This window comes from Clinocottus analis, unplaced genomic scaffold, assembly GCF_023055335.1.
Source record: "Clinocottus analis isolate CAN_PGR_092001 unplaced genomic scaffold, fCliAna1.0.p SCAF_2, whole genome shotgun sequence".
Classification (NCBI taxonomy): Eukaryota; Metazoa; Chordata; class Actinopteri; order Perciformes; family Cottidae; genus Clinocottus; species Clinocottus analis.
This window is the reverse complement of record NW_027175931.1, coordinates 5,159,719-5,183,802: the sequence shown is the minus strand read 5'-3', so window position 1 is coordinate 5,183,802 and position 24,084 is coordinate 5,159,719. Positions and strand designations below refer to the sequence as shown.

The window sequence follows — 24,084 nt, the reverse complement described above, 5'->3', positions numbered from 1 at the left end:
GTCTGTCCAGGAACAGTTATCCTGGAGTCAATAAACTTCCCCCTCTCTTCCCGTGCAGACCCATCTTTGTGGTCCCAGGACCACGTGCGCCAGTGGCTGGAGTGGGCCATCAAGGAGTACGGCCTGGTGGAGATCGACACGGCCATGTTTCACAACACAGACGGCAAAGAGCTCTGCAAGATGGGCAAGGACGACTTTCTTCGGCTCACCACCATGTACAACGCCGAAGTGCTTCTCTCTCATCTCAATTACCTCAGGGAAAGTAAGTAGACTTTGCGCAACTTTAACAAGACCGTTAATCAAGTTGATGGGTTGTTGGACGAAATGTTGAGATAATCAGATTTTTGTTGACTAATGTGTCACATCCTGCTGTCTGTGCCGACGTTGAAGTCGGCGCTGGCTTCCGTCTCTGCCAAAGAATAAAAAGCGAAAAATCAACTTTCAGATGGGACACAAGCCTCTTTTCATACTTCTCTCCACTTTTGGATGAGAAATGCGAGTGAAATAAAGCCAAACCCCCGGCAAACAACACGACACTTTTTTTTTTTTTTTTGTCACCACACTGTACTCACATTACCGTCAATAAACAATGAAATTGCCTTTACTGGAAACTCATTTCTCCATAATGGCTACCCAGTATTAAAGCGGAGCTGTGGAAAGCGAGGGGGTTTCTCTCCCTTCTCAAGATAACCATCGACTACATCCCCCACTTGACTTTGCTGCGCCTTATTCCACATGGTCCAGAAAGATGAAGCCCAGGTGCATTGCCTCGGGAAGCACGCTAGGCCCGCGTGTTCAGCACAGCAAAGAAAGTTGATCTGCAATTTGCGATGGAGGCAACTAAATTTGAGCCCCTTCCCTTTGAAGAGTTCCTCGGCGCAATCCCGCTTCATATGTTTCGGCGGGGAAACAAAGCCAATTTTCTGAGGCAGTATGCAAATTACATTTCGATGTAAGATGTAACATCTGGCACGCCTGCTGCCTTGAATACACAGCGCTGTCTCGTTCAGACAGTCGGTATGTCTACCGTTTACTTTGAAAAATAAGCAGATAAGGAGTGATGTGATTGTTGTGCACGGGGGGGGAACAGTTTGTCCCATCTTTTAAATTCTTCCCACCGTGCACTTTAAAACGGCGAGAGCCGCTTCGGCTGTCGGAACATCGTGACACCGCATTGGGCGGAGTGGATCGCTCAACTAAGTTTAGCAGTACTCCCAAAGAAAATTGCGATGGGCCTCCGCGTGATGTAATGGGAACTGCATTTTGTGGGTGTCAACAGTTTTCTCTGTGCGCGGCGTCTGGGCAGAGAGAGATGCCTGTCATGAGCATAACAGCCTCATTGTGCAAGCGCTGCAGCGGGTGGATCTGTCCGACCGCCACTGGGCACACTCTGCAGAGCAGTTTTCATTATGGCCACTGGCCGCGTGACTTAGCCGCGGCTTAGGCGTGCTGCGCCGCGATTCTGCCCAAGTGCCGGCCGTTTTTTTTTTTTTTTTTTTTATTTAGACCTTGTGTGTCTTGGAGACCGGGAAGATGTCTCGGGAATCCTCTCCACTTGCTCGTTTGAAATTGCTTTGGATCCGTTCCCGACAATCAAAAAGATGAGCGCTTCCGTCCCGTGCGTGGACCGACTGACCTGTTTTTTGGGGGCAGCTCTCTCCGACAACCGAGCAGTGTGTATTATTGACACTGGGAGCCTGAGGGCAAGAGGAACCATGTTAGTAAATGAATGTCTCAGGAAGACTGAGACGGAGGAGGAAGAGGAGGAGGAGGAGGGTTGAGGCCTTACGCAGACCCTGCAGGGTTGGTGATTTGGAAACTAAAGCCGCTCTCTCTTCTCCCCCCGCGGCACAAACAAACACAATCATAGACGAGTTGTAACCCCCGTCCAGAAAATAGACCTCTGGCTTCACTCACGAGAGTTGGAGCTGAGCCGAACTTCCAGAATACAGAAAAAGAGAGAGGAAGGGAAATAGTGAGCCAAGCCCTGGAAGCATTAGTGATTACGGGGTCATGTGATGTCTTCCTCCGACCCCCCGCCCCACCCCCATTCACCGCTCTCGCCTATATTACCCCCCATCCTGCTCCCAAAAAAAAAAAAAAATGGATGCTGCAAGGTCCAATCATTGAATTCACATCTGTGTACATCATGTGTGTATTTGGTTCTGTTTATTGAACCTCTGATTAACATTCCACAGAGTCATTAAGCCTTGTACGTGCACTCGGCACTGGGCAGGGACACACTTCCCCGCCTTACAGCGATACCGTAACAAAACATTCCTGCCACGTCATGCGCTGAAATGCCGTTCAGACGCCCACAACGGTGCGAGCGCGGGCCCAATCTGAACATCTCTCCAGCTACCCAGCTGCTCACAGTAACGAGGGTAGTTGCCCGTGCATTATTTTGGCCTCATTGTTTGGTCACTTATCCAGATTTTTATAAGTAATGGCTGCCCGCATCCCAATGTGCTTTCAATTTGGGGGTGCAATTTGAGAATTTGTTCAAATTAGTCTGTCAGGGAGGGACCACGGACTGTTTGCTTTATCGCACCCGTGGAGGTCGGTTTGATACCACATGTGCTGGAAACGGTGCGGAGAGGAAGAAAAAAACTCAGACAATGAAAAACGGCATCCTCCGATACGCAGAGCTGTGAGATGAGACGGGGGAAATGAAAGAGGAGTGAGGAGGGAAAGCAGCGTGACATGACGACTGAGACTCTACTGTAAAGAAACAGTGGAGTAGAAACTGGATGATGAAATAAATCCTTGACTGATTTTGCAGTAGTTATTTGAGGACAGAGGGCAGGAGGGTGTGAGCGGGAGGAACAATAATAGAGAGCGAGTGTTATATAGAATAAAGAAGTCGGAGTGGGGCTGAAGTATCTTTGAGGAGTGTGTGGAAACGGTCTGAGGCGGTCATGATTGAGTGTCTTTGGAGAATTGCGATAGTTCTGTTTCCCAGCTGTCGCCATTGCTTGTACGTCTGGATGGATTTACAGTGAGGGATTCGAGAGAGAGAGAGAGAGAGAGAGAGAGAGAGTGATAAGTCTGGGCTTCTGCACCGCTGTTGCTCGCTCCAGAGTGGGGGACATTCTCGAGCCCTCAATAGTTTATACAGACCATAAACATCTGGGCTCGAAGGCTGAGTAGGGAAAAAGGAGGTCTGGAGAGTTCTCTCTCTCGCTCTCTCTCTCTCTCTCTCTCTCTCTCTCTCTCTCTCTCTCTCTCTCTCACAACATTTTTATTGAGCTCCCCTTGCATTAGTTCCTTCTATTGGCAGATTATCACTGGTGCACAGGGGCTCAACGGCCTGGCTCTGCGCCCTTTACTGTTAGCTGTCTGCCGTTAGCCACCATTACAGAGCAGTCTGCGGCTGCTCTCCTGACTGCTGGGGTTCAGGCACTTAGCACGACAGGAATTTATGTACATATCACATTAGCATGAGCGGCGGAGGATAACAAGCAGTTGTTATTCGTGTAAACACTGAGTTGAGCTCCGCTGTAATTAAAGCTAGCTGCTCGGAGTGGCGTGATAATTGTGTCGAGAATGTCGATTTGAGGCAATTCTGCAAAACCTTGAATTTCAGTCAGTGATGTGTTTTTTATTTTTATTTTTTAAAGTTAACCGCACACTACTTCTCAACATTCAAATTAGGGGGCTGCGTACAAATATTTCTGTAAGTTGAAAATCTGAGGTGAGAAAATCAGCAGGGTTTGAATTGTTTTCATTCTTCACAAATCGTTTTCTCCCACTTTTCTGAGTATAATAAGACATTTAAGGTAACTAAACTACTCCAAGGTTAGGGAGGGTTCGATTTGGGTTCCCAAGAGATCGTACAAAACAACGCTGACCATTGGTGGAAGAGTGTATCCACCCAAGCCTCCTCACTAAAAGGTTTTGTTTTAGTTTTGACAACATCACCCACATTACATATTTGTTCTGTCGCTTTAGGAATTTACACGCCCTTTATGTCGTTCTGTCGTGAGGACCGACCCAGTATCCTTAGGCATTATGTTTATATTGAACGATTCTGTCCGATGCCACTGCAGGAAGTAGTGTGCCCTTCATGTAGCAAGGCAGAAAGCCAAGTGTAGGTCAAGGTGTTGTCCTACTTTACATTTAAGTGTGCGCCCAGTCACAAACCAGCAATGAACCCTATTTTTCAAAAACACAAACAATGGCTTTTTTTTATGAACCATACCCAAGTTTTTGTGTCTAAACCAAACCGAATCGTAAATATAGGGGTAACAGATCAACTCTTTAGCTTTTTGTGGGTCGATTGGAGGGAGCCTCAGTAGCTAGACTGCTAACATTAGCATCTGGTGAGCCTTTGCCTTCAGAAATCACATGTGTTTTTCCAGCAGGTACTGTATAGTCCAGTAGGTGACCTTAGTGTTCATCCACAGTTCCCTGGACATCTCAGCGTAAACTTTAAAAAAATATATATACACATATATACCTGTAATATACCTGTTAGCTGTTAGCATCTTCAAAGTTATTTTTGCAAGCTCACATATGTTACCTGTCAGCCCGGTGTGAGAGCATCTTCTCCAGCGCAACCCATGTATGAGAACCAGTATGTCCAGTGGACAAAGCTCAGAGCTTGGACGGTGTCCGGTTCCTGTTATTTTCTGCTTATAAATCGTTTCCTTTTAGTTTGAAAGTCCTCTCCTTTTGTTTCTTGTTTGTTCTCGCGCCTGTGAGATTATCAGCCTCGCCCTTGTGAGTTTCTCCTGTCGCCCGTTAGCCCCGCTGTCACCAGCCCCTCATGATCTCTCCCCTTTTCCCTGTGTAGTCAGTCTCTGCGCTGTCATTGTCTTGTGTCAGTCTGTCTCTGTTGCCGTTCGCGTGGCGTTTTGCTCACCTGTAACCTTTTGGAATCTCGGCTTGTCAGTACTTTCTTTGCATCTGCCCGTCCGAATCTGCATTAGTGTCCTTCCTGCCTGTGCTTCCCGCATCCCCAACATTCAGCAAAGACGACGACAGTATCTGGGCTCGAGTTTGGAGCGCTGGTGCTGAAAAGCTGGACCCAGTGAGACGTCAGCTGAGAACATGATCGTGCGTTGTTTTTGAAGGCCGTGACAAATGATCTCTTTTCGTTCGGAGGACTTATATATCAAATATCTGTCACGCACTACGGAGAACTGGCATGGAGATGCGGCGGTGGTGGGCCTCAAAGGATGACTTACTAGCTGGAGCCCATTAGGTGGCAAGATGCACAAGACCGGGTGACTGAAACCCTCCGTTTGTTGACAAATCTCAGACCACATGTTTGAGGCAGTGGTATCGTATAGCTCCGCAGAATAAACAGCAGGGGCCCGATGGAGGTCAATCACAATGCTGAACAAGCCCCTAAAGATCTCAATATTATGGGCGTGCAAATACTGGCAGGGCCTTTTTTTTTCTTTTTTTTTTTGAAAGAACCGTCAGTCATAAGAAGGAGAGAAAAGAAAATTGTTTGTGGATGTTATGTAATCCAGCAGACTCTGAGCAGATGTGACTTGGAGAGGGAAAAGAAGAGCGTGAGGGTCTTCAGGGCTGAACACTGGCCAGTTCTCCCTCTGCGCTGTCAGATTATCGGGACATGTTTGTTTTCTGAGAGAGGAAGAAGCCGTCCAAATAAATAGGCGGCACAGCCTCCACCAAACTGTCAGCTGCGGGGGGTGTCTCTCTCTCTCTCTCTCTCTCTCTCTCTCTCCCTCTCTCTCTCACTCTCTCGCTCGCTCGCACAGCAGCCATGAATTTCTCTGTGGGACGATTTGAGGTTTTCTCAGCAATGCATGCCTGCATTGCCTGTCTGGGTCAGGCCACATATGTGGCACACAGCAGGAAAAGGGTTAACAGCCTCCCCCCCTCCTCCCCCACTTCTCCCTCCTTTTTTTCCCCCCCTGTTCATCTTTCTCTTACACTTTCTCCCTCATTCCAAAGCTTTTGGTGGCTCGCTTGCCCCCGTGCGCTTAAACACTCTGCGTGTGGAATTATTTTTGTACTGGGAGCTGCGTTTGATTGCTGTGCAGGGACCCGGCCTTCATACAATGGCTCCCCTGTTCTGAGGCCCCCAGGTTTCTAAACTAGACCCAGAGCCTTGGGGGTGCTGTGGAGTAGGTCGATTGGGAGGGGTGGGGGGGTGTTGGGAGGTTAGAGTACATTTGTGGAGCACCCCACTCTTTTTCCCCCAGCCGTCCCCCTAAAAAAACAGACCCCTAGTCTGCCATCATGGGCCCCTTCACCCCCCCCCCCCCCCACACACTCCCCAAACTCGCCGCCAGCAGCACAGCGAGTTAGGAAGGGGGTCCCGCTTCAAATCTCAAGGAACGCACATCAACAAATTACATTTTGCTGTGGAGTTGTGTTGTTCTTTGTCAGATTTGCGCGTCCATGAAGGGCATCTTCCTCACGCAGCAGCTCTCCGTGTAGCCGTCTCGCTGCTACGTAGCTTCACACTCCCCGCGCAGTAGCTGCGCTCGTGTTTTCACTGTGCATTTTTGGCTCTGTTTTTCCACTCGCTGATTTATGCCTGGGGGCAGCTAAAATTAAGAGAGCATTTTGGTGCCGCCCAGGGTGCCTGAGTAAGTGGAGGAATGTGGCGCAGAGTTCTGCTCCATAAGGTGAAATGAATAGGCGGCCATATGCAGACTCTTGCCTCTCTCACTTTATTATTCAGGAATCGGGTTTTGCAGTTAAAATGCTGACAGGCAACGGGGGTTTTTCCCCGACATCTAAATGACTGACTGTGTGCTGGATTTGCTTATTTGGGACTATATTTATGTGCCATTAATTTCCTCATTTCTGAGATTATTTTTTAAGGAAAAACTGGAACACAATTCAACAAACGAAAAAGGATCCATTGGGCTGCTTGCCAGTGATTGAGCTGTGCCTTCTACTGCCCCCTGCTGGCTTTTCTTATACAGTACCCTTTGAGCTTGAAGTAATGTGTACCTTAGTCACTGGTTGATGTGTTAGCGTTCATAAAATTGTCCATATTTCTTTTCCAGCTTTCAATATGGTATTTACAGGTTTGTCAGAAATTGTGTGTTTGTAAAGGGAAGATGAGACATTGTTTTGTCTTACTATTCTTTCTTTTGTCTCACATCACAGGTAGCTCATCATTATCCTACAATACGCCATCTCACGCAGACCCATCCCCACGTCTGGTTGCCAAAGAGGGTAGGGACACTCATTTGTATTTTGTATTCTCTGTGCTTTATCTTTAATATCTGTGTGTGTGTGTGTGTGTGTGTGTGTGTGTGTGTGTGTGTGTGTGTGTGTGTGTGTGTGTATTTGGCTGATGTAACAAATATCAGGGGAGCACGGTGAGATGGTTGGACTACATGAATAGAATAAAAGAGAGACAAAAACGCTGCTTCACAGAACCTGCCAGCTTTAGACAAGCAGATACACACGGAGCACACACACACACACACACACACACACACACTTGATAATACAGACCACTCACACAAATCCAAAGCACACGCAGTAACCGGTTTTGCCAAAGCTCTGCGCAGGTGCACCTTTTGTGCTGTTGAAATAATAAGGGCCAAGCTGCTGCAGCAGACTCTGCTATTCAGGCCTGCTACCTGAACGCTGTGACAAATGGCGGCTCAGAGGGGACGGTGTCAGAATAGAGGCGTTTTTTTTTTGTGTGTGTTTTTTTTTTTAACAAGAAGACAAAAGCAGTGTGCCGATGAGTTCAATCCACGGCAGCCGGGGCGAAACCAGACGGCGAATGTGTGACGATCGCGAGAGAGAGACGAGAGACGTGTGAAGTGTGAATGAGGTTGTTTGACAGACATCGGGGACAGGTGCGAAAGCAAGAACGCGTGAGGCCGAAGAGCCTGATTGGCTGCTTCAGACTAGACGGGAGTGAATAGGAGTGTGTGTGTGTGTGTGTGTGTGTGTGTGTGTGTGTGTGCGTGTGTGTGAAAGAGGGGGGAGTGTGTTGTACCTTTTACACATTGTACAGAATCTATCCCTAAAAAGTTACGATGTTTTTTTATGAGATACTTACGCAATTTGCATTTAACAATCTCTATAATCTGAACATTAGTTGAGGTTATTTCACTCGTTTCGAAGACAACTTTTCAAAAGCATTGTATAAATGCGTTTCCTTTATTAGATTAATTAGTTAAATGTGTTTCTATTTTCAAAGTATTGACCACTCTCTCAAAGGCATATAGCTTGAAAACAAACATAAAGAATGAGGTCACCATATCTTGAGTTTTGTCGGGTTTTTTTCCCCACAGTGCAGAAGATTTCCATCGTGTCTAACAGTAAAAACTATAAAATGATGAGTTGAACTGCTTGGGTGAATACAGCCTATAATGACTGTATCTAGTTTGAACACTGAATCTGCGTTCACATTGACAAATCTGCAGTAAAGTATAAAAGCAGCAGCTAAACGAGGCATGTTGGTAATGCTACACCATCAAATTCTTTCAAAAGCCAAGCTGAGTTTTAAGAACAACGCCCACAGCAGCACTGAATGATTGCCTCTTTCCTCTGGATACCTTTCCACTCCACAAACATTATTTTGTGCTGACACAACACCAGCAAGGCGAAGGCTGCCCCGCGTATCAGCTTAAAACCCGACACATCCTTTACATCGGCTATACGGTGTCACCACCAGAGACGGAGGAGGGGGGGGGGGGGGGGGGGGCGAAGGACTGCAATAACAGTGATAGCCTTGCTCACAGGATGAGGGGCCCTATCAAGGCAGGAGGAGAGGAAACACTAAGACTGATAAGTGTCCGAGAATGCCCCCTTTTTGCCTCTTTCCTTCTGCACCGGCGGTGAGCCTGAGCGGGTCGCGGGACTTGTTCTCCCCAGGCTTTAATACCAGCAGAGAGCAATGGGCAGGCCAGATAAGATTCTGCTCAGTCACCCCCGACCTCGGTCTTCCTGGTTCTCAGCGCCAGGTATTTGGACTGGCAGGAATTACACGGTCACTCCCTTCAACAGCATTTCCCCTTCACAAGCGGTGGCTTCTATAACGGGCTGCTGTAGCCCTGACTGGGCTTCTCCTCGCGTCCCGTGATCCCCGCCAATGTGGGTGACTTTACGAAGATTTCGGGAATACAATCAATTTACCGTCCATTTGAAAATGAATCACTTTTTTTTTTTAAAAAAAGAAGCTATTTGTATCCATCCTGTAACGCTACGCGACAACAATGTTTTGCAATTGCAACAACACATAAACTTGCGGCTTCATTATTCAAACCGCTAACTCATGTAGACGATGTAGTATTGGCCTGGTATGCTCAACCGCGCGCACACTGTCTGCTACAAGTTTGAAATTCACACATTTTGCCAAATAACTTCACCCTGTCATCTACATTAAACATAGCATTCAAGACTAAAAGTATTTGTGTGTTGTTCTGTGCTTGAAATACCACACGACATCACCCACAACCCACAATCCACCAAGTGAAAACACCTGAAACTGGATTACTTTGAAATCTCAACACTCGAAAAAGGACTCCAGTTTGCTCCCTGGACACAACAATGGAGGCTTATTTTGGAGAGAGACGTGGAGGACTGTGATAGCAAGATACTGCATTGTCAGTTGTGTTCATCGTTTGTATTGACCGCATGCTACACAATGAAAACGCTGGACAGTTTGATACTTAACACATTGCACTTGACATGTGGAGAGAGCACAAAATGTGTTGCGTTAAGATGAGAAAATACTTGTAAATGAAGTGAAGGGAATTTTGTGTATAGGTTTTAGTTCTGTGTGTGTTATAGTTTCAGAACTATTTGAACAAGTCGGAATAGAAAAAAAAGTGTTAATTTGCTGAGAAAAGTGAAAAAGCAGAACAATATAAAGAGAAAGACTTTTGGGGGGGATCGTGACTCAACAATAAAAGTAGTCTTGCTCCAGGAGGAGCCGTTATCAAAATGTCCTCAGATCAGCATTGCCAGATGTTCAAGTTCATATAGCCCTTCAAGAACAGTCAAATACCGTCCAGGCTCTTTGAGGTAGAGTAAGCACGGGCATGCAGCAGGAGACCACCCTTAATCTGCTCCAGACTCTGTGGTGTAAAATGCAATGTTATGAATAAAAGAGAGCATATAAAACATGGAATGCTGCTGCTATGAAAGGGTGTGTGTGTGTGTGTGTGGATCTAAAGTCTATGTCTGTGGACAGACGTGGGTGTGTGTGTGTGGGTGGGTTCCTGCATGTCTTAATGTAGCATCTGTTACAGAGTGTTGTGTTTGTGGTATTATCTTTGTGTTGATGTTTGCATATGATACGGCTTTGCTTCTCTGCAATGAGTCACTTACTGCTTTTAGCTTCTGGGTTTTTTTTCGGGTGCCGCTATGAACTTTGGGATTTTTTGTTGTTGTTGTAATTTGCAGCATGGGCATTCAGATTCTCCGCTGCATCTCTCGCCAAGTCCGAGTGGCAATACAGCTTGGAGTGCGCCATTATGTGACTTTCAATCGTTCCCCTTTTTGCATTTTGAACGAAAAGAAAAAAAAGGCAAACGAAAGACGCAAATTCTCTCTTTAAAAACAATAATATTAACAGCATTGCTCCACACTTGCGTGTGCAATAAATATGTGTATTTATGTGCAGCAGTGTGTTGTTTTACTCCTTTACTTTGCCATCCTTCTCCTCCTCTAATGGCTCCTGTAGAGCACCTGTATTACAGTATTAAAACGTTTGCCCTGTCTGGGTCTCTCTCTCTCAGACTGTCTCCCTCCCTCTCCTCCTGTTTCTCTGTCTATCTCAGCCTCTCGACTCCGTTGTTCTCTCTCTATCCCTCTCTCTCTCTCTCTCTCTCTCTCTCCCTCTCGCCCTCTCTGTCTAGCGCTCGGGCCTTGTTTTGACTAACGTGTCCTGCAGTCTAAGTCTCCCAGGAGCGTGCACCACACCCTCAGACCAGAGTGGAAACTGGCTCAAGTCGCAGTCAGAGCGAGGCCTGGAAAAATGAAGGGAGGGGGTGGGTGGGGGGGTTGGGGAAGAGCCGGCTCTGTGTGTGTGTGTGTGTGTGTGTGTGTGTGTATGTGTGTGTGTGTGTGCGCGCTCACTTTCAGGTCTGCCTTTGCGAGTACCCGCGACCACTTGGGCTTTGTACGTTTTTACATCTGCTGCTCTTTCCTTCTTCTGCACCTCGACTTCCCGACCTTTCACTCACTCCGGGAAAAAAAAAAAAAAAAATGCTGAACGCGGATGAAGGGAAAATTGTTTTTGAAGATTAATGTAATTGGCTGCCAACAACAATAACGCCAAGTGTATTGAGAAAAAAGAAGTGAATGAGCCCGTGTTACTGCATCTCTTCCAGCGCGCACACCAGATGGCGTTCGCTGGCCTTGTTTTCTTTTCAAATTCCAAACTTGTGTTTTCGTCTGACTTCTTTTAATATTATTTCTCTCTATGTCAAGCCTCTTCATGCCCTCAGTCACTCCGTCTCCATTCTCCTCTGTCTGCTTCTCCATAAAGTCTCTTTCTGTGCCTCCCTCCCCTTCTTCTTCCTCATCTCCACTTCATTTGTCCTTCTGCCATCTCTGTTTGTAACCTCCTCTCTTTCACGTATGGAGGTAGCCCCGTTGTGTTTTTTTTTCGGGGTGGTGGAGAGTGGATGGAGAGGGGGCGGGAGGGGGGGCTGGCGGTGAGTAGAGGGGAAAAAAGGGCCAGTAAAACAAAGAGAGGTTGTCTGCAGGCGAGGCAGGCAGGAAACGCAAGTCTCCCAGGACTCTCCCCCAGTCACTGCTCCTTGGCTGTCCTGCCGGCCCACACCAGATTGAACCTGACAGCCCCGCTGAGCCACGGCAGCCCGCTTCTTATTTTGTCTCTCTTCGCCCTCGTTCTCTCCTATTACGCTCCCCCTTTCTTTCATCCTTTTGATCATATTCTAATTTATTCGCTTTTCTTTTTTCGCCTTGTTGCAAGCTCACATCCTTCAATCACTTCAGCCGTATGTTTTTGAGGCCTTCACCTTGTGCCGTCGTCCACTTCAAAATCCCTCTTTTAGGTCCACGGGGACCAGAGCCTCTCTCTCTCTCTCTCATGGGTGCAGACGAGAATGGGTCCTTTACGCTGGAACGCCACGGGGTTAAAAGTTGAGAAATTAGCGAAGAAATCAAGAGGTCCCCGAGCAGCAGAGGGTTTTTTTTCGATTGGTCGATATTCTGCGCCTGAGGAAAAGGGGAAAACGAGGCAACAAAACCTCCTTTGAAAGTAGCACAAGACCATTATTTAAAAAGAGGAAAACAATAAAACACTTATGTTGCAGGATACCAGGCCAACATTGCTTTCATGGTTGCATAGAGGTAAAGGAAAATGTTTATTTTAAAGAAAACTGAGCTGTAAAATTGTCCCAAACCACAGGAGGGCAGTGTGGTACAGTGTTGAGAGATGGCCGCTCGTGAGGCGGAAGCTGGTGATGAATGTTGTGTTGATTGCCGCTGGATGGTCCTCTGGTGATGCTGTACAAGTCAAGACGGTCCACAAAGTCTGTCCGTGCTCCAGTGTCATTGGTTTCTGACAAACACAGAGGCTGAACATTGTGTCGCTCTTACAACAACATATCTTTAAAAAGGGGTCTTGCATATCAAGTTGATGGACTTTTTAAATCATTAACAAATACAACATCAACCGTTCAGAAGACAGGGTTGTAGAGAGAAAAGTGAACACTTTATTATTTATTTTTCCAGTGATTGACGGATGATCATTATGCGAGTTATTGACTGCAATGATTAAAAGTCGCTCGAGAATAATTTGCAAAGGCAAACAAACACCTACATGTTCAAACACACACACACACCATGCAATTAAAGTCTGATAAACACACTCGCTCACTTTGGTGATGTCAAACATATTCTAATTATCCATCCATGTGGATAATTAGTCATGCATATTGAGCTAAAACACAATGCAAGCCGCACTTTTTCAATGTTTGAGACGAGGCCACGCTCGCTGGTCGTATCTGCTTTCAGTGTTGTGCTTCTCCCTCTCTAGAACTTAACGTATGCACATTAGACACATCATTCCGAACTAAAAGCCTGTGTGTCGCTTGCTAAACACTGCCTCCTAAACGCCACGCTCAATTATCAATCACCTGCCCCCAGAGTGCTCATGTGAAACACCTGTAGCCAATTACATCACTTAGCAATCAGAGCTGGAACACTGGAGATGGGAGTCGGCTGCAACTCGCTCTTTGGTGTGCACAACCGGAGAGACTGCAATTGCAATATATTGTGTTGTGTTTCAAATCCAATATCGTGAATATGTCCACGACATCTTTTCTGTAGAGAAAACAGTTTAGCTGAATAAGGTGAAGAAAAAAAAGGATAATGCCTCTAATTAATAGATATGAATTGTCCCTAGTGGATTTTTACAGTAGTGTAAGACACATTTTTCACTGTATTGTTCAAATAACATGCATAATATGTTTAATGTTAAAGTTAAATGTTGGTGATTTTATTAGGACAACGTAAATAGACGTGAGGTTAAAGTGTGTCTTAAGGTGATGCTGTTTATTTACTGATTATTGAGAATACACCCTTGAACTATTTTGAATGGATTGTGTGCTTTGGCAAGAGATGTAAGATATTTTATCTTTGTTTGTTTTTTCGTGTGAGAGGTTTTCGACAAGTGGAGGGGCCTTCGTTTCATGAATTGTGTTTTAGCGATCGCAAGAAAAAACTGTGAGATTCGGGGATTTAAACCGCCGTCTTTGATTGTCAATAATCCTGCGACTCCGAAATTTCAGCCGACGCGGATAGGAAATGGGATTGCCTCTTGATCTTCTAAAAGCTTGCTTATCCCGGCAACAACCTCTGTCATCGCCATTACACTGTCTCTGCCCGCTGCCCTCTGGAAGAAAACCGCTGACAAAAAAAGATTTGCAGAGCACGAGAACACCGCGTAAAGGTCTGCTGCACACAACACAGAGTAAAGTGCGTAAAGCTAAAATGTATTCTGGCAACTGTTTCAGCACCGCAATATTACAAACCATCAAGGGTGCTGGCCAGGTGCACCTCGAGTGAAGCAGGGTGTTTTTGAGACATTGCCAGGGGAAGAATACATCCTCTTTTTTATCGGTTGGTGTCAGACTGATTGATTGTTACTGGAAGCCGTCCAGCTTCACACTCGCTTTGGTTTGAACCGCAGACACACAGCAGGTAGAACTCATGCAAACTGGGCCAGTTTGGCTGTTTGTCAAGGTTTCATAACAGCCGCTTGTTTGGGGAGAGGGGTGAGGATGAACATCATGAGCATGTATTGTCTCTGTGTGTGTGTGTGTGTCTGTCTGTCTGTTGTACGTTCATTTGCATCACTCCTTTTTATTTGTGGTCAGAGTGTTGCAAGCTGCTCAACCCAACTGCACTCTGTTGAAGATTGTGCCATCTTTTACATTCAACCCATCGCTGTGATCCAAATGAAACCACATTTCCACGTCCAGATATCCTGTGAAGAGCATCTAGAACCGTGTTTTGACAGATTTATTAATGGCGTTTGGTAACTGGGCTCTTCTGTTACGCTGTGACGGACGCAGTCCTGTTAGAGAACATAAGTCACCTCCTTCAGCCACATTGATTGTAAATACACAGCCAATTCATTTATTTCTCATCTTCTTAGAAAAAAGGCCTTTTACCCAAATGGAAAATATATTTTTAACAAGCAAACGTTGTCTTCTGTCTCTGTCAGATCCTTCATATGATGCTGTACGGCGGACAGGATGGTCAAACAACATGCACAGTGGTAAAGGTGAGGACTGGACCACAGTTAACCAGACTTAAGGGAGGCATCACCTGTCACTATGCAGGTTACAGTGTTTTGCAATTGCTAGACGACAGTCTCTAATTTGTCTTGCAACGAGTCCTCCGAGTTTCTCTCCATTATTGACCTCCAATGTCGTCCACACCAAGAAGCAAACCCGAGTCCTGTCTCTAGTGTTCGAGCTCTGATTGTCTAAGTGATCTCAGTGGTCACGGCTTCATCCTGGGTGCAGGTGATTGATAATTTGAGTGTGGAGTTTCAATGACAGAGCTTAGCAAACAACACACACACAGGCTTTTGGTTTTGAACGATGTGTCTAGCTAGTGTAGATAACTGTGTGTAGTTATTGGCAAAAAGTGTGTTTATGGAATTTTAAACTTGGTGTGAAGCAGAAATGTGATGATACGATACATCAGTTAGTGGTTTCAATTATTGTGCCACAAGTAGCAATTGCTAAGAGACCGTAAAAACACATTTGACCTAAGCCAACATCAGCAGAGGCGGTTCAAACGTCTGCAGAGTCTAGACATGTCGGACACCCTCCTAAAGATAACAGTCGGGCAAAAGAAGTCAGTCCAGCCGACACACACACTGCCTTATTCACTTTGGCAACCAAGATGTGAAACCTGGTTATCTGTTGCCACCCTTCTTGCTCCAGTAAGTCTCTGTCTCTTCATTATCCTCCACTGATTGTGTCTCTCTCTTTAGGTTCACCGGTGGTTACTCAGAATGTGACCAAATCCACTGAGCAGCCCAGACCTCAGCCAGGTAACGGCTCACCTGGTGTCTTCCTCGATCTTGTCGTTATAAGCAGAAGCTTGAAGCTAATGTGTCAGCATGAGAACAAGCTTCACTTTGTGCCTTTTGTGAGCCAAATGACGGCCGAGAGTGATTATTCTACAGGAGGATTGTATCCTCTAAGCTATTTGCATTGGCTTATTTTACCGTCGCATTGGTATAAGTTGGTAGGTAACGACTTAATATGTCACAGTTTATGCAAGCAGGCACAAATCAAGATGAGAAAAGTCATCACGGCCTCGGGAAACCGCTAAAACAATTGTTGACACGTGGTTCACCAGCAATTTAATTATGGACTGTTTGGATTCCAGTCTGCCAACAAGCTTTGAGTGTTTATTAGTGTTGGTAGTTGTTTTTTTTTCTCACCACTCAGCAACACATCCATTAGCATGTGTAATTGGTTTTCCCGGACAGCTAATTATTTAGAGGAGCGCAATAATCCAAACGCACTAAAACAAGTCTTTACCACATAATGCCCTCTTGTTTTATCATTTTGCATATTCAGTGATCAGTGGAAGCGAAAGTAATACGGAGGGTTGTTTTTAATTTGTATTGAAGCAGCAGCCGCTCAGTGAAATGTATATTGTGTCCTCGGTCTTGCATACAAATAAGTGTGTGTTGCACGCTGTTGTATCACCAAAGTAATCAGCGTGCAGACCAACGACTCTTTCCATTCGTCCCCAGATCCGTACCAGATTCTGGGTCCCACCAGTAGTCGCCTCGCCAATCCAGGTAAGACTTTAAACTCGCTGTGGTTTTCACAATGCATCTGCTACGGGCAGTTTTTGTGGAAGTATCTCAAAAAATGTCCCAACATGCAGTCCCCGCTGGGCAGATGATGAGTCGTCCAGCTGGGCCACAGTGGGTGACGGCGCTCTTAGATGAGGTCGCGTCTTTAAGCTCTGCTTGTGTGTGTGTGTGTGTGTGTGTGTCCACCATTAGGTTCAGGTCAGATCCAGCTGTGGCAGTTCCTCCTGGAGCTCCTGTCCGACAGCGCCAACGCCGGCTGCATCACCTGGGAGGGCACCAACGGCGAGTTCAAGATGACGGACCCGGACGAGGTGGCGCGGCGCTGGGGCGAGCGCAAGAGCAAGCCCAACATGAACTACGACAAGCTGAGCCGTGCGCTGCGCTACTATTACGACAAAAACATCATGACCAAGGTGCACGGCAAGCGCTACGCCTACAAGTTCGACTTCCACGGCATCGCTCAGGCGCTGCAGCCGCACCCCACCGAGTCCTCCATGTACAAGTACCCCTCGGACCTGGCCTACGTGCCTTCCTACCATGCCCACCAGCAGAAGGTCAACTTTGTGACCCAACATCCTCCATCCATGCCCGTCTCCTCCTCCAATTTCTTTGGACCCACCGCTCCGTACTGGAGCTCGCCCACAGCGGGCATCTACCCCAACCCAAATGTTCCCCGCCACCCCAACACCCACGTGCCGTCCCACCTGGGTAGTTACTACTAAACACACCCCACTGTGACCAAGCACCACCGTCGACAGACGCCCACAACAAAGCCTACCCCCTCACCCCACCACCCCATTGCCTCCAACCCGATGAAGGCGGAGTTAGAGGCTGCGATGGAAAAGCATTTGTCCCTCTGAAAGAAATCTTGCTCCTAAATGAAGGATGATAAAATCGAAGGATTTTTTTTTTAAATTTTTGTATTTCTATTTGTAAGAATCTATATAAACAACTGGATGCTGTGGTCCAAAATGGAATACTACTTACCTTTACCAGACTAGCGACTATTTGTTTATGCTTTTTTTTTTTTTTTTTTTAACGCGCATCTGAATTTTCTACTTTCCAAAACATCCCCAAACAAAAGCAGGCCGGGAGAACAACTCGAGTCTGTCTTCCTTCCCGCCACGCTTCAGTACCAGACATGGGCCTATTATTTATGGGTCTCAATCTACATCCGCCTCAGTACATTATGTACATAACGCTTTAAGCATCTGACTTTCGTGCTTGTCTACATCCTTGTCGAGGGTTTTCTATTCCCACCACATCTTAGCCTTCCGTTCCCACTGTCTCCGCCTGCTCGTCTGTTCATCTGCATCTTTTTATGTGTGTGTGGAGAGTCTTCTGGAATTCGCTGGACAAGAAGGAGCTCTCAAAGAGTTGAACTTTTCTCAGCACTGAATGAAATTTGGCAACTGGAATATGCCATTCACAATTTTATTTATCCTCCAAACTGGAAAGCTAGAGAAGAGTTAAATTCCGGAGAAGGAAGCGCTGTATGTTTTGCTGGCCTGGGTCAACTCAATTACTTCAAATGCTTTCTGCGTGTGTGTGTGTGTCTGGAGCTCAAGATGGGCGACGTGTACAGTTGAACTCGACTGTGCTGAGGAAGCTGAGTCGAGATGTAATTGAAGTAATTTGCAACAGTAATTCAACCCAGGTCAGATGTGTTCAGGGGGCCACACACTAGGCTATTAAATGTTTGCCATGTTGTTGCCTTTCAGCCATGCCATTTCCAGATGTTTTGTTGCTCGACCATGTCAGTATTAATGTGAATGTCTTCTGGTTTGTGAAACACGTAAAAAAAAAAAAAGGGACACCCGGCGGCAAAATCAAAATTTGTCAGATGTTATTATTTTGTTTAGTGGAAAGAATCCTTCACTTTTAAACACCATGTTTGCTGCACACGTCTCAATCTAAAACATGAAAGTGCCTCTTTTGGATGTATTGTTTTATCCAAAGTGCCTAACAGTGTATCCAGTTTTAATATCTGGCACAATGAGAAACCAAACCCATCACAGTGCCTTAACTGCTGTTTTATTATATTTTCTATTCATTATAGATGAAACAGCATCACACGTTAAAATGCTACGTGTAATCCTCCCCTTCGTGTCTTAACAGAAATCTGACATTTTTTGATTTTGAAGTGCACCCTGTCAATAACGGCTGCCACAGTGTCTCCTTCTTCTCTGTCGGGCCAGTCAGGACCTTGTAGGTCAGCGCAGAGAAGTGGGCGAGCAGCGAGTCATGTTAAAGGTGCAACATACGAGATTGGGAGCATTTTTGATTGACTCTCAACATTGTAGCTCCCGGTGCTAACAGAGCTAACAGTACAAGCTACGGCGACCTGGGGCGGGGGGTGGGGAGGGGTCGGCGCCACGCTGCCACAACGAGGCCGTCGGTCGAGATGACGTTTCTCAGCCGTGTTCGTCACACGAGTGATGCGGACTGCAGAGCGACGGGTGTGAGCTAAAGATTGGGGTACGCTCACATGCGCTAACAGCGTGGCGGGGTTGACGATGTCATCAAAGCAAGGCAAAGCTCTGATAACAACACACGCAGAGGGAGAGTGACTTCACGCTCTGCTCAGGTAGACATTACTCCACTATATCTTCACATAGCAAATAGTTGTTTGCTGCTATATTAATGCTCTGAATGTCGTATATTGCTCCTTTAATAGACAGTTAAGTTGTATTTTACCAGGGCTGGATCCTAGTTTGAGAGCAGCATGTGTGTTTGAATGTTAGTTTCTCACTGATCTAAAGCCCAGCAAAATGCACATGAATCTCACGTCAGAATTTTCATCTTCATGTAAGAGTATCATGTCAAAACATTATCCATCTTCAGGTGTTCAAAGCTGTTGATATAGCAAACGTATTCTTTTAGAGTAACTGAAAATGGACACTTGAAAATAAATTACTTGGGACTAAGTAGTTTTTCAGAGAACAAAACCAATAAAGTATGAGATGAAACAAAGAAATCCTCAGATTCGCAAACGCTGTGCGTTTGTCAGACCTATTTTTTATTCTTTTATAAGCATCAGTCAACTAGGCATTAAAGCAACTTACTGTATAAATTATGCAGAGTTATTTTCATATGTGACACAGTATAAAAAGTCAAGAGAATTAATACGAGTTGACCTCGGTCAAAAATGCAAACCTTTAAAGTCCATTTCTGCTAATTGTTCAGCATTTTAAGCGTTTTTATATCTGTACATTTGGGCAATACATTTTAAAATTTTGTTATTGTTATTGTTTCTGAAATTCGGTTGTAACATCCTAAGTGTCTTTATGTGCACGTGATATTTTCTTGTATTCCCAAAACCACAAATATGTGCTTGAATCATAACCCAACCACCAAGGATTCCTTCACTTTATATGCAACATGTGATTATGATGAAACTTTTCCTTCGTGAATCAAGTTTTATGCCAAAGAGCCGTGGAATTGATCGCTTTTCCTGTGCATTAAATAATTTCAGGTATGTTATGAAAAACAATTCAAACTGTCTCAACATCCACAACCAGCTTCTCCTGAAAGTTTATAGCTTTAAAAGACCGAATGAAAAAAAGGGAACTTGTAATTTGTAGCATAAAGAAATTATTCTAATGTACCCTTCATTTCCATGTTCACAAGCATTATCAATGAAAAGGGACCTGTGCTACTTCGTATATGCAATGTATTTTCGGATATCAAATATATATATATAAATATATATATATGTGTGTGTATAATTTTACAATTAACCAATATATTATTATTATTGTCATTCCTGCAATGTATGAAGTAATACCTTTTGAAAAAGGGCTTTTGTATAGGAAAATGTGACAAAATAAATGTTTTTACCTCTCAAGTTATCTTCCATTGCCTGCTGCCACACCAGATGAAAACATTAATTCTTTATTGGGCCTTTTTTGTGTACACAATTAGTACATCATTACAGTGACTTGCACATTTTATGACAGTTCTGGGAACTCATTACACACGTTCAAAGCGTATTATTCCCTAGCATTTGTTTATCACACGTATACCACGTGTGCATAAATAGCTTGAGATAGTCACAGCTGCTGACGGAAAACATATTTGTCTCTTCTCATTAAAGCAAGCTTAGTTTGCATTTGCATCATGATGGTGTGGAAATGTTGTCTCTCATTAAGAGAACACACACTCAGTTGCTGGTATATAAGCTGGTATATATGTAGTTTATTACATCAGCCCTGCAAAAAAACATACCTTCATTCAGGTTGTTTTTATTTTTATGAACAAAGATCTTGATTTAAAATTATCGAAGGCTGTAGTTTGTGGAGTTAGTTAATTGTATTGCTTTGTTTCAAAATGTTTCCACCCCAATTAACGCATATTAATGATGATATAGATAATTAGCATTTGACTTTGTTAGTTCTAACAGGCTGTACCTGAAGAACTGCATGCAATTTCATCTCAATTCAAATGAAAAATGTCCGGTGCACGAGAAAAGATTGCCGGGAAGCTGCGTCATTTTGACACTCCTTATTTTTATAATTGCATATTTTTGCCAAGTTCCATTTTGTCATTGCAAAAACAATGCTGCAATGGTGTTTACACAGTTATTCGGTTTTGAATCGACAGATCATACGGGGCAACACGCTGTGAGTGAGGGAATTGTAGGTGTAAAACCACTTTAGGCTGGTGCACGTCAATTTGAAAGTCTTCCTAGTATTAGCCTCTTTGCATCATTTCAGTCTCACTCTGAGGACAGTTTTAAATGATATGTGTTGGTAATTTAACAACCGGTGTATGCATGTTGTCTGCGTGTAACAGCTGTACGTGTTGCAAAGTGCTCTTTTAGTTTGCACAAGACAAACATGTATCACAGACACAGAGAACAGCCATCAAGGGGAAGTCGTGGACTTGTTTCTGTATTCGAATATGTCTGGCATATATCGTCTTCATGCTGCTTAGTAATTTCACATAATTTATCCAAATTATTCACAATCTTTTACCCGAGCCCCTATTACTCTGCCTCTTCTCACGGCAAAGCTGCAGACACACACGAATGAGGATATATAGTTCATTAGAGGGGTCGACCTCCACAAAACCTGTTAAAGCTCCACGGCCACGTACAGCATGTGCCGCTGATTCTCAAAATGGAAAGTTCTGGTTTCATGTTCAGAAGCTGCACGTAAACTAACGGGCAGCAAGCAACGGCGCTTATCTCCCAAAAACCTCCACTCTGTTGTGTTTGGATCTTTGTTTGCTGTCACAACTTATCTTTGTTTACCGCTGAAAAACCGCAATAGGGGTTGGCACCTGTCATCGCGCCGCTTTGACCTTTTTGATCACAGTCCTTATATGACATCCAGACTCGGTTAGGTACAGAACAATACGACGACGCAGACATTTTCAATGCAAAAATAGCCTTTATTTCAGTGTATTTTTTCGCCCTGAGATCAAATACAAAATCGAACAAAGTCAATTGATTATCATACTACTCGGTGCTGCATGCGGGCGTAAGTGTTTCCTGAAAGCTTTGTTCTCTCACAATGTCTCCGCTCAAGGAGAAACCCACAACTACATCACCCACTGTTTGAAAAGAGTGGCCCCTGAGCCCCGCCCATTGCTAGTGCCTCAGTGTCTGAATAGTTAAGCAGACTCTAATGGTTCAAGTCCAAGTGTCTCTTTGTGTACAGCAGCCTACAGTAGCATGAATCATTGAACTCGCCACTTCATCTGTTCTCACCCACGACAAAAGCACTGACCCTCAACAGTGCTCCTTCAAGTAATTGGGAGTTTTAAACACAGGAAAATAGATTTGATAATTTAATGATATTAAAAGTCTCTCCATTCTTACCACGCCTGATGTGCGAGGCCAAAAGTCAATTATACCCACTTGTCTTCATTTAAAGTTAGAGCACCGATATCTTCAATCCGTGTGAGAGTAATTGGGGAAACTTTCTGTTCCTTGGATTTTAGCCTCTCTGTGTTGCATGACCTGGTCTCCCTTTTAAAAAACAGGTTTTTTTTTTGTCAGCAGACAGTGGCAGGTGTGGTTTTACATACAAATGGTTGACAAAAAATGTCCTGACCCAGAGCCGGCTTTCTTATCTGTGTTCAACACAATAGAATAACAAATAAGTGGGTTTTCTTTACTTCATATTTAAATGCTACACAATGTGCTGCCTGGCACTGGGTAACCCCACCTGTCTCCAGGACCTTTGTCTTTTTTGAGACTTGAGGAGTTCGTCAAGGAGAGGCAAATTCCTTGACCTCCCTCAGTTTCTACTCTCCATTGCTGTGTGTCCGTGATCTCACATCTTGGTGACAATGGGGGCGTCATCGATTTCAATCACCTCAAAGCCCCGGTTGTCATGTCCGTCCCTGGAGTGATGATGATGACCCTTGATGTTGTGGTAGCAGTAGGGACAGTGTGCAGTGGCCACTGGCACCACCTTGGAGAAGTTGGAGAAATCGACTCGGTATTTGCCCTCCTTGCTTCTGGAGATGATGGGCAAGAAGTTGTAGCCCCACATGATCTCCTGAGGAATAAAGGAGGTCCGCACTTGGCAGGCAGAGCTGGTGGACTCCGCCGTGCCGTCGAGGAAGACGACCAGCTCAAACTCTTGATTGTGGAGCGTGTCCACGGCCATCTCGAAGAAGGGGCTGCTCTTGTCAATGACGTGGAAGAGCGTGAGAGGACACACGAAGAAGAGGTTGTCCTTCCCGGCGTCTACCGTGAAGTCGATGTTCACCTGGTCCATAATGATGGTCTCCCCATCGGGGGTGTTTGTCGTCCTCAGCAGCTTGCCGTAGATCTGGCTTCCAATCATCAGCGTCTTGCGCAGGTTGGCCACTCTGATTGACAGGGAAAGGGAACCGTTTTTGGGGCTGATGACAGCCATGTCACTGAATGAGATGGTCTTTGCCCTCTTTTTGGGCAAAGAGATCTTGGACAGTATGACTCCACACATGAAGCAGTTGATAATAGCGCCGATGAGGGACTGGAAGATGAGGACGGCCACAGCACCGGGGCAGTGAGGGGTGAGCGCTCGGCCGCCGTACCCAATGGTTGTCTGGGTTTCCAGGGAGTAAAGGAAAGCTGTGGTGAGTCCCACCACATTTTCAACACATGGAATGTGGTCTGACGCAGGGTTTTGCCATGTCAGGTCACCATTGCTGCGTGCAATCCAGAACCACAGGAGGCCAAAAATGAACCAGCTGAGGGTGAAAGAGGCGCTGAAGAGGAAGAGGACAAAGCGCCACCGGATCTCCACAAAGGTGGTCCAGAAGTCAGCCAGGAAGTATAACTGGTTGCTGTACTTAACGTTTCCGTATTCAATGTTGCAGCGACCATCCTTGGTAACTAGTCTGGCTTTGCATCTTTTTCGCTCCAGCATGTAGTCCTGGATACGTCTATTTATGTATCCAATCATTTTCTACAAGCCTGGAAGACAATAAAACAGGAACAGCATGTAAGTACAATGTAGAAAACTAGTCATCAGTTACAGTCACTATGCACCACTGCTTGTGTAACGCAATAACAACCGCCCCTAGCTGACTTGTTCTCGCAGATCAGACACTGCACCTGGGACTAATGGCAGGAAATATTTTTGGGGGAGTAAAACATGCTGATAACATTCATATATAGTAGACCTTTTCATCACAGTCCTTGTCATTTAAAAAGCCAGCCAGTCACGGGTCCTCTCAAACTGTCAATCACCCTTGAATACTGTAGTTCACTACAATCTGGCAGTGAAATGTCAAGACGACACCGGCAGGCAGGTGCTAAAAGGGAGGTGCATAAAAGGAGGACAAGAGCAGTTTTTGACAAGGAC

The 24,084-nt window shown here is 45.3% G+C and overlaps 2 protein-coding genes across 6 annotated transcripts in view; one reads left to right on the top strand and one right to left on the bottom strand.

The window, feature by feature from the left end:
- Positions 1-20,044, top strand: part of fli1 (Fli-1 proto-oncogene, ETS transcription factor) — a 32,910-nt gene extending 12,866 nt beyond the window's left edge. For all 5 annotated transcript variants that reach the window (XM_068585559.1, XM_068585558.1, XM_068585561.1 and 2 more), the window contains 6 exons: positions 59-262; positions 7,099-7,167; positions 14,660-14,719; positions 15,440-15,499; positions 16,214-16,261; positions 16,472-20,044. In XM_068585559.1, coding sequence (XP_068441660.1) covers positions 59-262; positions 7,099-7,167; positions 14,660-14,719; positions 15,440-15,499; positions 16,214-16,261; positions 16,472-17,001 — 971 coding nt within the window. In that variant the 3' untranslated portion in view covers positions 17,002-20,044. The remainder of the gene's footprint in view (positions 1-58; positions 263-7,098; positions 7,168-14,659; positions 14,720-15,439; positions 15,500-16,213; positions 16,262-16,471) is intronic.
- A 2,516-nt stretch (positions 20,045-22,560) lies between these two features.
- kcnj1a.1 (potassium inwardly rectifying channel subfamily J member 1a, tandem duplicate 1) lies at positions 22,561-23,682 on the bottom strand. Its single transcript, XM_068585581.1, has one exon. It carries the CDS (start codon positions 23,680-23,682, stop codon positions 22,561-22,563), a length of 1,122 nt encoding a protein of 373 aa, XP_068441682.1.
- Between the last annotated feature and the right edge of the window lie 402 nt (positions 23,683-24,084).